Source organism: Phaethon aethereus, assembly GCF_964289735.1.
Source record: "Phaethon aethereus genome assembly, chromosome: 2".
Lineage (NCBI taxonomy): Eukaryota > Metazoa > Chordata > Aves > Phaethontiformes > Phaethontidae > Phaethon > Phaethon aethereus.
In genome coordinates this window covers 101,348,710-101,362,586 of record NC_138582.1, presented here as the reverse complement: position 1 = coordinate 101,362,586, position 13,877 = coordinate 101,348,710, and the positions used below count along the sequence as shown (strand labels likewise).

The 13,877-nt window shown below is 43.8% G+C and overlaps 1 protein-coding gene across 1 annotated transcript; it reads left to right on the top strand.

The window, feature by feature from the left end:
* Nucleotides 1-2,496: 2,496 nt before the first annotated feature.
* Nucleotides 2,497-13,562, top strand: TPMT (thiopurine S-methyltransferase; the record flags this gene model as incomplete). The annotated part of the gene is made up of 8 exons (XM_082014907.1): nucleotides 2,497-3,405; nucleotides 4,142-4,234; nucleotides 5,319-5,451; nucleotides 5,933-5,985; nucleotides 10,683-10,757; nucleotides 11,501-11,586; nucleotides 12,607-12,651; nucleotides 13,447-13,562. The coding sequence occupies exons 1-8, from the start codon at nucleotides 3,134-3,136 to the stop codon at nucleotides 13,560-13,562; spliced, it is 873 nt and encodes a 290-aa protein (XP_081871033.1). The 5' UTR covers nucleotides 2,497-3,133.
* Between the last annotated feature and the right edge of the window lie 315 nt (nucleotides 13,563-13,877).

Here is a 13,877-nt window from a genome sequence, read left to right as displayed (position 1 = left end):
GATTAGATCCTTGAGTACATCTTGACGGGCTGTTCCAGATCAGCATACCCTGGATTTCAGTAATCTGATTGGCATTACATGAAGACCTGGAGTGGAATTTGGGTTGGCAAAGTGAATAGACATCCGCTTATAATGCAAGCACTGAAATACCACTCTGAGTTAACGCTTGTCCTGCTAACTACTGATTTATTCATTGCAAGAGATTTGCACTGTAAAGCACTTTTCCGAACAGCGTACTGAAGAGATGTTTAATACCAAGTGGACAACCAGTTCCAAGACTTGCACACCCTCCTATGAAAGTACAGCAGAACATAAAGTCTAAACTGCAGCTGCATTGCAATTATAGGTGATCAGAATATTACAAACTCGGTTGTTAAGCATACTATAGGAGAAATAAAAAGCTTATGCCACAAGAGAGCTGTATGGCTGTCTTTGACAACACCGGTGGGAATACAGAAAAGACCACAGTTTATCATGTAAGCTGGAAAGCACACAATGTGGGAAAGTATGACACAGAAATAAGAAAGCATATTTAAAATGCTATTATCAAAGGCATTCTTCTCACAGGGAGTAAAACACAGATAAATAGAGCCTAGAGGAAGAATTAAATCTAAATGTGCTCCACCGCATACAGAAAGGAAATGGAAATTAAACCCTTATACTACAGCACTGCATCATGAGTGTTATCCTGTTGTAGTAGGGATCAGTTTGCAATTTTTTTTTTTTATTATTATATTTGAGACTTCTCAATTCTCTTTGTTCCAGGCTGCATCCTCCTTGTTCAAGCTGACCGTGGTGAACATGGTAGCAGCAGTTTCATTCAGGAATTCTGCTAAAAGTAAAGGTAACAGGAGGAGAGAATGGGCATTTTTACAAAGTTTCAAATGAAGTTGATGCAAATCAAGTAAATTGGTGCTTTATTCTCCTCTCAAGGTAGAAGAAATTGATTTGGGAGGGGATGAGAAATCACATGATGATATCCACATAAGTGAAAAACTAGTTCAGACAACACAATACAAAAAGAACTTTCTTTTTTTATGCAAACCCCCCATTATAACTAATTAGAGGTAGGAAAAAAAGAATTAAGTCAATCTTTATTACATTAAAAAAAAAAAAAAGTCACTCCACCATAACTTACCACTGTACGGGGGTGGATGAGTTTGGAGAGTAGAGAAAGGAAAAACCAACCAGTTTCATTTACGTAAAATTTCCCTAACTGCTGTGTAACGCCCCAGGAAATGGTGGCTTTTTTCCCCTCCCCGAGCTTTCCTTCTGGATCAGTGGCACAACAACATCCTTCTGTATCACCTCAGCTTCTCACGCTAGAATCGTTCCTACATGCTGTGGCCTTTACAGTTGGAAGCAACAGACTGCCTCAGCACTGCGCGAGGCACCAGGCGACTTCATTTTGGTGACTACCGGGTGACCACAGCCTGCTGCTGCCGGGCCCTTTTTTCCAAGCAGGTAAAAGGACACGCAGCTGTTTCATCACGTACACAGGGTTAGAAAAAGAAAAAGCAGCGGTTATCATTCACTGAGAAGTTTGGTAAAAATATTTCCAGATTCAGAGAGGCCTCCCCTTTAGAAGGGCAGAGGCCAGCCGTACCGAATCACCTGTTTTGGCTACGGGAGGGATAGAGGGAAGTGGGGAGAAAGAGGGAAAGAAAAGGAGAACAGCTTCTGCACATAACTGTAAGCGAGGCCATTGCTTCCAGTTGTATGCCACTTTGTCCCCACTTCCCCTCCCGAAACAAACACCACTCCCCCAAAAAACCCCACAGCTTTTGTACAGAGCGAGCAAACGTTGCTTACTTTACTAAGCTTTACATGACTCTGCATCCTATAAACGTTATCACACTGGCTGAGAAAATAAACCTTTTCAGAGGGGAGAGAGAGGGATGTATAATACGCTGTCACATGCTATAACGTTTCATCCGTCTGTAACGCGTGGCCTACATGGGGAAGCCTTGTGAGGTTTACCTGTACCGCTGGCAGCAAGTTTGTCGGGGGGGGGAGGTACTACAGACCCCCCAACCACAGCCGGAGAGGAACCGAGAGCAACCCGCTGGACAAGGGGAGGCGGGACCCCGGCGTGCGCGCACCTTTAAAACTCGCCCCCGGGGAAAGCGCCCCAGCCGGCAGCGGCTGACAGCCGCCCGCCCCCGCCCGGGCCCGCCCGGCAGCCGCGGCTCTGGCAGGGGGGTCCCCAGGGGGACGAGGGTCCCCGGAGGGGGATGTCACCGGAGGGGAGTCAGGGACGCCCCGGGGGGGAAGGTTCCCCCGGGGGCGGGTGCCGGCCGGCAACGGGGCCACCTGGCACTCACCTCGGGGCCGGGTCACTCGGGGGCCGGAGACCACATTCACGCGTGTTCGCGCCGCCTCCTGCTAGAGCTGCAGCGGGGGAGAAAAGGGAGGAGAAGAGGGAAGGAAGGGAGAGAGGGAAGGAAGGGGGGGAGAGAGAAGGGGGAAGGAAGGCAGAAGCGAGGAGGTGAGGACGGGGGCAGCGCCCGCACCTGCCCCGCCGCCGCCCGAGGAGGGGTGCAGGCGGCCCCCCGGCGGGCGCTGCAGCCGGGGGAAAGGGGTCACTCACCGCCGCCGCCATCCTCCTCCTCCTCCCCGGTGCCGCGCACCCTCAGCCCGCCTCCTCCTGCCGCCGCTTCCGCTCTCCGCGGTGCGTAGCGAGGGGGAGGGCGGGGAGGCGCCGCCCCGTCCCTGCAAGCCCCCCGCGGGACCCGCCGCCGCCGCCCAGGTACGGTCGGGGTGTGCGGGGTCCCGCCGGGCCCCCTGCGCCCCGAGCCGCTTCTCCCCCCCGCGGTCTGCCCGCGGGTTCCGCGTGAGAGAGAGAAGTGTCGGCACCTACCTACCGGCCCCGGGCTTGGGCCCGCGGGTACCCCCTGGTCAGGGGGGTCGGGGGGGAGCCCCCGGGGCAGTGGGGCCGGGCAGCCTCTGGGTGGCTTCCAGATGTGTGCGCAAGAACGGGAGGTCACCGGCCTTTCCGTGGTGCCTGACTGGGCGCGCCTGAGCAGGCTCCGCGCCGGGGGGAAAAGGCGTCTCGCCGAAGCCATCGACAGCTTCAGGACCACGTTCAGCCCAGCCACATTTAAATAGTCGCCAAATTACAATCTCTTAAACTATGCTAAATTTTTATTTCTTTCTAGGAAGTAAGAGCCAGCTCCAAACTGTTCGGGGGGGTGTGTGTGTAATTTTTCTCTCACTTTTTTTTTTTTTTCCCCCCCGAACAGCTACTAGCACTCCCCTGGGGACGATGGACTGCTCAGCAGATGCACCCGGGGTCCTGGAAGGCACTGATGTCGGGTCACAGAAAGACAGAGTGGTGACTGAGGAGGAATGGCTGCGAAAATGGGAAATGGGTAACACTGGGTTCCACAAGGAACACGGGCATCCGTATGTGACTTTGCTCTTCTGCCTAAGCTGTTTAAAGCAATGCCGTGAGAAGAATGACTTGACGCATTCAAAAAAAACCCTTAACAAAAAATGGAGCATTTACAACAGGAAAATTATTTTACCCAGCTTGAAATGAAAATAAATATAAATATTTTTGTCACCTACATTTGTCCAAAAAGGACAGAGAAAAGAAGGGATTGTGTTGAATTTAGAACTTTTAAATCAGATTTTAAACTATAAAGATTGGATAGCTTGACTAAGAATCTTAAATTTTCTGATGCAGAAGGTCTGCGTTGCCGTTTGTAAGTTATGAAACGGGAGCTTAAAAAAATATGAGCAAACCTGATTATATAGTCTTGCAACCAATGACAGTTACATTTAAGGCCTGTATAAGTGAATTGATTGATAGAGAAGTTTAATAGTCATTAAGTTGTCTATCGTCGCCCTCTTAGAGGTGAGTTGGTTGGTTTGTTTACTTGAAAAGACAAACAGAAAACGGAACAAGGAGAAATGTGTTCTTTTCTGACAAATTAAGTTTACTTTCTTTCTAAGTAAATGGAAAGTTAAAGTTTTTATTTTATGTTTTTATTTCTAATGCTATAAAACAGGTTGAACTAAGAATCTATGTTCCATCATGGAGTTTGTGTGTTACCTGGCATAGTGTGTAGCAGTTGGCTTTTAATGTGCCAGCACAAATACTCGTAGTGTTAAGTAAAACATGTCTCCTCTTCTGCAGGCTCCTGCAGAAGTATCTGGATGTTCTTTTAAATGGCAGGAGTGGACTGAGGATATTTTTCCCACTTTGTGGTAAAGCAGTAGAGATGAAATGGTAAAGCATGGATTATAAGAAGAAAAATCTTATTTGATGTGGGGAGGGAGGGACGGAGAAGGGAAATTCCCGACCTTATACTGGCCAATGGAAATGTGCCGCATCCCCACTGGTAGGAAAGCAGCGTCACTGGAGGCTGAAGGGAGGAGGAAGTTTGGTTTCATTTGCTGGCGTTTTGTACAGTAGCATAAATGGGGTGGATGAGGACTAACCTGGAAGTCCTCCTGATTTTCCTGGGTTCAGCGTGGGGAATGCTGAGTTTGTGACAGACAGAGTGACTGAAGCTATGCCCTTACCACTGCTGTTTTTGGTGGCAATGCTTAAGTTGCCTGCAGTGAGGTCGGCTGTGCCAGAGCGTGTTTTCATGGGAGCATGTGGCATGTCACACTGGGAACTTAACGTGATTTGGGCTAAATATAACAACTTCTTTTTTAAATTTGTTATTTTACTTTTACTTTTTTGGCTGGCTTATATTTATAAATGGGGGCTATGTAAGCCAGTGTTTTTTCTTGGAGGGAAGGGACACAAACTGAAAACCCCTGACTGAACTGCATCCTCAAGGGATCAAGTTAGTCCCAGTTACCAGGTTTTATCATAGTCACTACTTAACTGGGCTGACTGCAGGCTGTGACACGTGTTGCGCTGAGCTGCAGCGGTGAAGAGGTTACCACACCCTGCTGCCTTCATCGGAGCCCAACGCTACTGCCAAGCTGCAGAGGGCAGCTGGGCGGACAGCGTGCCTCGGCCGAGCACATAGTTCTGTAAACCGAAATGAACAGTTTCTCTGTGTAATCACCTTTGTTTTCACCGAGTTCATAGAAACAAATGGATAATCCATTGAATCTAAATAAAGCCTGTAAGTCCTCATCAACTGTGTGCTGAGTGGTGCTAATGTAAGCTCAGATCATGGAGGGGAAGTGTTCAATAACATGTGAATGCTCCAGAAAGTCAGGATTAGATGTACCAGTGCATCCTAAACCCAGGGTTCCCCCAGTGAATAAATGCTGCATGGCAGATACACATTTGGTAATGGCCCCAGCTGTGGGCCTCGCATGAACTTGGGACCCCTCTCTGCTGTGTGCAGGCTGGCGGACATGGGACACAGTGTCATCGGTGTGGAAGTCAGCGAGCAAGCGCTGAAGGATTTTTTTGCAGAACACAGTCTGCCCTATTGCGAGGAGCCAGTCCCAGAGATTCCAGGAGCAAAAAAGTTGCAAGTATGTTTCCTGTGTTGTGGAGTTACCTGGTGTGGTTAATCATGCAATGCAGATATAACTGAGCAAACGAGTCACTCTGCTTTTATGTCTCTGTCATACTGGTAATCATTGACCTTTCCTGAAGAGGTCTGAAAGGAAGCTCCCAGTGGTAATTTCGGACTGAGACGTTCTTCTTTTGAGCTTATTACTTTGGCCTTCTTTTCTTACAACATTGAAGCACCTAAATGTAAAGTAAATGTATTTTAAAATTGTACAGTTGCATGCCTTGACAGATCAGAACCTCTCTGGCGGGGATCTGGAGAGGTACCTCAGTAAAGAAAAACTAAAAATGTTTCTCACAGTTTTTCCCCATTACACCAAAGTGTGTATTCAAAAATAATATAGTGTATATTTTAAGGTATAAAGTATAAATATACACTTATAAGTCTATATTTAAAGATAGTTTGCTGATAAGTATTGTTTCCTTTGCTTTTTATTGTAGAGTACCTCTGGGAACATTTCTCTGTACTGCTGCAGTATTTATGATTTGTCCAGGTAGGAATACATAGTGTGTTGTACAATTCTGTTTAATCAAACATATATTAACATTGTTGTAATACTGTCATATTATTTTATTTGAATCATCCATGAAGATTTGGAACAGGTCCTCTCAAGAAAACTCTTTATTAACTTGTATGAGAAATGAGAATAGCCAATCTCCAACAAAAATTACCTCTGCTGTTGACCGTTAGATAAAGATGCCAACTAAATATCTTTAAATGGGCATCTTGTTCTAAGCTGTCCCATGAAAGTTATAGAAAAACATGTTTGCTTTTACAGTAAAAACAAATTATCTTTAACATTGGGATAGATTCTACAAAGCAAAACCCTAGCACAATCCCTTACTCAGAGTAGCTTGGTCAAAGTAAAGAGAATATACCCAGACTGTCTTCTTGGACAGCTTTTTCTCTAGGTACTAAATATATTTTTTTCCCCCAAACCCTTGATTAACATATGCATAGGAAAGCTGTACCCGTTGATGATATGTGTCCGATACTTTACTTAACATGCTTTTCTTGATGGCCTTAAAGTACATTACATAACTCCAGTGTATGTGACTACATAAGATATTGTCAAATACTGACTCTGCAAGTGTCTTGGCTCGACTTACTGACATCTTCTAAGGATTTTTTTAGTGCTAAAATGCCCTTATTTCTTAGTTAAAAGACACGACAGAAAATGCAAAATACTTCAATAGAGTCCGCACTACGGACTCCTGAAAAATGTTTCAACCCATTGTGCTCTGTGGCCTCAAGCATCGCTTCTCAGATTTTGTGGTAGCTTTGCACCTGATCTTCTGCTGAGGTGTCAGCTGGTGGGGGAATATTGAAAATTACCAAATTGTTCAGAGACTGCAGGAGGATTTACGACTCTCTCCAGCTTCTAGCATAGAAGACTTTGCCTTGGACAGTAATGCATCTGGCATATTTATTTGTCCTCAGAAGTTTCCTAGTGGTCTTGGCAACAGGCTTATTTAAATCTATCCTAAAATGTCCTCAGACTTAGACTGGCGCAGGGTAGCTGGAGATTGGAAAGCAGGCAAGAAAGCAGTGTTGTTTCTGGTTTTGTAATGTACCTTGTAGGAAGCTGAAGGTGCCCAGTAGTTCCATCCTCTTGCAGTTCTTACTCAGACATGACTTTCCCTAGATTATAAGGTTTTGGTCAAGTTGTGTCTGTTTGTTTGTGTGTTGTACAAACAATTGTGAGGGACAAGGATTTGTTCCATGGCTGTTCAATAAAAAGAAAGAGGTCAAGTCTTAGTCTTCACTTGGATGGGCTTTTCAGAGGTACTATATCTACAGGCGTAATAGGCAGTTTAGGACACCAGAACATGGTGTTTACTATGTGATCCTGTTTTTTTTTCATCTGCATAAACTGGAAAAAAAGAATATTCATTACTAGAGTCCAAAGTCTTTTAGACAATAGACTGTTGCTAAGACTTCTGCTGGTGCAGCTGACTCCAGTTGGCTTGAGCAGTGTGTGTATATATAATAGTCCTGCAAAGTGAGTGCCTTGGAACAGATGGGCTATATATGAACATGACTTTGTAGATACTGCCTGGTTTCTTCCCTGCCTTGCCCCTGCAGTGTAGCTGCTTGCTGTGTAGATCCCTGTAAATCCTCCTTACTGTGAGTTGACAAGTTGCCCAGGGATTGCTCAAGCTTCTTGTCAGCAATTTTTGAAAAATTTGGTTCTAAGGTTTGTAGGAAGTGCTACGGTGAAACCTGTAACTTCTGTCATAACATGGTGGAATAATACTATGAAATAAGCCAAAGATGGGTAATTAATGACATTTTTCGGTGCATATTACTGGGTCCAGTACATAGTGTGTCATCCACAAAATAAACTGGCAGATACACATTGTGGATGCATGGTTCTGTACTGGGTGCTGTTATGGTGAAAGTATGAACTGCACTCCCTGCAGTAGTCAGCAGATACCTGTAACTGGAAAAATGCATACACTCTTCTAGTTTCTATGTACAGACAATTTGATTAATTACCCAGTAATTACAGAAATTAAACTTCTGTCTTGCTGAGGCTGGCCTGCAAACAAATCCTTTTGATCTCCATTAGCCTAGCATTCATTAGAGGAGAACTCAGATGTGCTCCTGACCTTTGTCAGAATGAGGCATTTCAAAGACTTGCTAGTTAAAGAGTAACAGGAATTACTGCTCTTTGTGGGAACTCTGGGACATATGTAAAATAGTACAACTATTGTAACTGCTAATACAATTATGGCTGCAAGACTTAAAAGAAAAAAAAATTTAAATTGCATTAACTGAAACTACTGAACATATGCAGAGATAGAAATTCACAACTTTACTGCTTAAATCCAGTGAGATTTCTGAAGATATGTGAATTTCTGCTTTACATGTTAATTTTTATTATTTGTAGTAGTACCTAGACTATGATGCTCATGCTACATTCCATATAAAAACACATAGGAGATAATGTAAGGCTGAGTAGTGATACAGTGAAAGGTACACCTACTTCCTAACACCTTAGCTTCATCCTGACTCTACATCAGCTTGAAAGACAGCTGTGTACCTTTTTTGACCTTTTCCTCATGGATTCATTCTCCTCGGAAGTAAATTGGATGTGCAGATTGGCAGGGAGCACCCAGATACTCAGCAGGTCCTGAGATCTGGGCAACGAGGAGACCAGGACTGGGGGAAGGCCACGGCATGAGGCTGCCTGCAGCCTGCAATGTCTGTAGGCCCTGATGAAATCAGTGGGGAGTAAAATGCATTAAATGCCTGTACGGAGCCACCGCCACCATTCCAGTTAGACCAGATTAAAGTTGGGGGAAAAAAAAAAACAAACGCAAAAAAACTTCAGGAGCTTGCCTAAGGTCACACAGCAGACTCGGCTATGCAGAGAGGAGAACAGCCTCCAAGTCTCAGAAGATCAAGTTTGTCACCTGCCCCACTAGACTTCATTTTGTCCCCCTCCTGCCTATTGAATGTTTAACTGTCTCTTTAAAATCGCCTTTCATTTAAGAGGCTGGTTATTTAAATTAAATGCTTAGTCTTGGCAAAGTTTAAAAGAAGTCAGGACTTAAAAGTGTTATCGTGTCTCATCACAATAGGGTGGGAAATACAGGATCAGCTTCTAGGTTAGATGCCAGAGACTTAGGAATGCTGTTGCAATGAAATGAGCAGCGGGCAGGGAGAAGAAGCTGTCGTGGTTTAACCCAGCTGGCAACTAAGCACTACACAGACACTTGCCCACTCCCCTCCTGGTGGGATGGTGGCAACAATCAGAAGGGTAAAAGTGAGAAAGAAACTTGTGGGTTGAGATAAAAACAGTTAAATTATTTTTAATTGTTAAAAAAAATTATAAGGGAAAAAAACAACCAAAGAGAGAGGAAAATAAAACCCAAGACAGACAAGTGATGCAAATGAAAACAACTGCACACCACCAATGAACTGATCCCCAGCCAGTCCCTGAGCAGCGGCCCCCCAGCCAACCTTCCCCCCAGTTTTATTGCTGAGAATATGGTCGTATGGTCTGGAATATCCCTTTGATTGGTTGGGATCAGCTGTCCCAGCTGTGCCCCCTCCCAACTTTTTGTGCACCTCCAACCTATTTGCTGGTGGGGTGGTGTGAGGAGCAGAAAAGGCCTTGACTCTGTGTAAGCACTGCTCAGCAGTAACTAAAACATCAGTGTGTTATCAACACTATTTTCAGCACAAATCAAAAACATAGCCCCATACAAGCTACTATGAAGAAACGTAACTCTACCCCAGCCAAAACCAGTACAGAAGTGAAGAAAGAGGTGATGCAATTGGACTCTGACACCCTCCCAGGAGGCAGAAAGGTATTGCACAATTCCATACCATATTTTTCTAGTAACCTGTTTCAGACTTTCTTTAAAATTCTGCAATTTAGATTATTACTACCTTACTCTCGAAACAAAAATAATAATTATGAGAAACAAGGTTCTTCCTTCCCCCACAAATATCCTCATCTCTAGTGACACCCTGACTCCTCTTACCACCCATCAATAAAGGCACTTCCCAATAGTCTCAGCTATTTGCAGGTTTTGGGTGGTCACTGAAGCCGTCTGCCAGCATATCCAGGAGCAAAAATGATGTATGTGGCAGTGGTAGACTGAGGCAAGCAACAGTGTGTAACTTAGCTTTTCTAACATGAAACAAGTCGTAAGCTGAAGCTAACTGTCCTGGGCATGTAGTTGGGAATTGAGATGTCTAAAATTGCTGGATGTGGTGAGTTCAATGATACTAAAGCAACAAAGCACCTTCCTTAACCCACATTTGAAATCATGAGTGGATTTTAGAAGGTGGCCAAGAACTATTGACGTGCTGAGTGCATGTTAGTGCTGCCTCAAGGGTCACGGCAGGGTATGATTGCCAAAACCCCAGGCTTGTAGCCCAAATGTGTTGAATGTACTTTCTTTCCTCCCCATCTTGTCTCAGCACCCCCTAATGATGGGGAGATGCTGAGCAATTCCAAAACCTCTTTGGTATTGCAGCAGGGCCACATACCCGGGGGGTTTCCTGGGACCCAGATCATATGGGTTTGGATCATGAAAGCACTGGACCATAAGAAAAAGGTAGTGGGGAATCTGCACCGCTAGCTGGAGAATCCTTGTGACTTCACAGGAGTATCTGACTGAAGATGAATGTGCATCTTTAGTATTTTTAAGCCTTTTCCTCATCTCCCTATAGCTCAGTAGTTGGCAAGTTTGATGGTGTTTGGGACAGAGGAGCTCTAGTAGCTGTGAATCCATGCGACAGACAACGGTTAGTAAATTCGCTTTGTTATTGTCTTGTCTCTAATGTATGCAGTGACACATGTTTTTCCTCCTGCCACTTGTTGACGAGTCCCCTTTTACTGAAAGGAGTAACCTACACAAGTTCTTCTCTACCGCAAGCATCAGCTGCAGTCGCAGACTGCTGTATTCTGGATTTGTGAGCTTCCTTCAGGAAGCTGCCCTCCCTTTTGGTGGGAAAATATGTGGTTTGTTGTAACCCAGCAGAAGCAGAGCTGCAAGTCTCATCTGAATTTTATTATTTCCTTTTCACCCCATCTGCTTCTCCTCTTTTTGTTCTTTTTCCCCTCACTTCCCTTTATTCTAATTTTTTGTTCTTGCCTATAGCCAACCCAATTGTAGTTTGACCCCACTCCCAGGATTTTTTAATTAGATACATAATGACTTTAAAAGATCAGTACTGTATTGTGTACTGTGTTCTAGATTGTGTCAGATGAATACTATGTTTTGTCCATTAGTTTTGAGATTAATATGCAAAAAAAAAAAATGCTTGTTTATGAGGAGTACACAGTAACCTTTATTTGAGGTGTTTCATGTGTAGCATGAATTTCATGCTCATGAAATTCAAACTAAGCTTTACTTAGTTTCTGTGCAGTTCAGTTCAAGTTGTCTCTGAATAGAAATATGTGTTACCTCGTTCGCTGAACAGTTTGAATGCTATGCTTGAATGTTTGTACAGTTCCAAAATAATAAAGTATAACTTTCTCCTTTTAGCTATGTCAGTTTGATGATCACCCTAATGGAAAAAAATTGTTCTTACCTCCTCGTTACGGTTTCATATGATCCAAACAAACACAAAGGTGAGAAGTTTGCACTGTTCATGTTTTGATTTTTGCATGCTTTAACGACAAGTTGTATATAGATGTGGTAGATACATTAGTACCTTACCCAGGTTTTTTATCAGTATAGCTCTGTCAGCTGAACACACCAATACAACTGTGTGTCACAAATTTTAGATGTTGACCAAGCTTGAGACTGTATTTGCTTTCTGTCTAGTATTCAGACACGCTAAGGGTAAGTGGAGGACAGACGCAGTGTATGAACAAAGAAATGAAACTGGAAGTGTGGCTGTGACAATGAAGCTGGAAAAATGAATGCTTAGAGTAATGTCCTCTCTGATCTAGGGAGCTTGCAGCGCTCCTGAGAACATTATGCTTCGCTCTGTTTACCCAACGCTTGTAACCCAGCATTTTACCCATCTTATGCGTCTCTCCCAGCCACTACCATGGTCTGAATATGCTTGGAAGAGGTGAAATTCTGTAAAATCATAAAGTATTTTTTCCTTTATCACTTTTATTACATACCGAAGTCTGAGGTATTTTAAAATTTGTTGTTGTTGTTAATTATTAACTCTCAAAAGAAAGATATTTCTTGCTGCTTTTGGGCTCTTCAGCATAATTATCCCGGAAAAAATAGGTCTTGTTATCATAAGCAACAATAGTTTAATTCATGGCTCTCCCTCACGCATTATGCAGCTTTTAGCTTTAATTATGCCATTGTAGTATAAAGAGATGGTTGGCCTGATTCACACAGCGCATTGAGCATGGTTGTATCCACGGCACGTTCATGACTTCTGACAATGTGGCTGCCCTGGCTGGAGCCTGGAGATGATGCAGCAGCAACACCTCAAGCTCTCTGGTGGCCCACCAAGGTGCCATGAGTTCCTGGATATGGTGTTTCCTAGTTCCTGCAGATGATGCTACACACTGGGGCCCGAATGCGGGCCAGGTGCTGCGAGTGATGGGGCTGGCTCTCCTGCTGCAGTGTAAATGTTTGTCTCTTTCCTGCGTCTCTGATTAGCTTCACCCATTTTCCTGCAGGCCCACCATTTTATGTTCCTGAATCTGAAATTAAAAGCTTGTTTGGTAAGTAATATTTCAGCTAACCCTTTGGAATTTTTTCCAAAACACATAAACATGTTTATATGCTTCTACCCCTCCCTGGGACAAATGATAGAGAATAATTTGCTTCTTATCTGAGGGGTGGAGTCATGGGAAAATATTGGGGAAAATAAATGCCATTTAGCCACAGGGATTTTGCTGTCAAGGAAAACTCTCAGCTCTTCAAAAGATACAAAAAAAACCCCAAGAGACAGACACTGTCCCTTTCCTCCCCTCGGCATCTCTTTGTTCTCCCAGGACTCATACTGCACTTGGTGATCTTGTCGCTGCAATCTTAGTCCTGTTTGACCATTGTGTCTTTCTCTGCACCTCATCACCAACCACCTTGGTTTTAATACAAGATGTTTGCATACCAGTTCTACGGTTTCTGCTGTACTTTTGTAGCAAAAGAAAGAAAGTAACATGCCACGTGAATAAAATGATAAATGTACAACTCAAATCCATCAAAATAATGAAACTCGGAATTATGGTGGGAATTTAATTTTAAAAGTTCCTCCTGATATGCTTTGATATTGCACTTCTTTTAAATTTACAACTTTCTGAGACCCTGCAGTGCCTCTGCCCAGTGAGTCATTGGCATGGACAGTTGCATCCCAGCGCAAAAGAGACTGATAAGTTTTCCCCAGTGCATTTATGTCACTGCATTAGGGACTGTGAGGAAATCTGTGGATAAGTGGGGTTTTTTTGTTGTTTCCCTGACAGTTTGCATTTTTCAGTGACTAATCATTCAGTAATTTGCTACTCTTTCCTCCTTTTCAGGCAACCACTGTGAAATTAAGTGTCTTCAAAAAGTCGATGACTTCTCAGACAAACACAGACAATGGGGACTAGATTATTTTCTGGAGGTGCTATATATACTAAAGTTTGTAGCTTGAGTAAAATTAATGAAAATAACTTACCTCCCATCTTGCTTTTATTTTTATCTCGCCTTTTAAAATGAGACATGTTTTGGGGCACTCTTAAAGCAGGCTTCAGCATACAGAAGAATGCCTGCGGAACGCTTTTGTCCATTTTGCTTACCAAGTCAGCTCTCGTACACAGCTGCCTTCGCTGTCTTGAGATGTGCATAGCTTTTCTTAAATTCCCTGCACAAGCAAGCATTTTTAAAGCATGTCTTTTTCTTCCGTATCAATTCTAGTCATCACAGCTAGAAAAAATAGACGTGTTGCTGTTCCTTTTCTGCCGTTGCC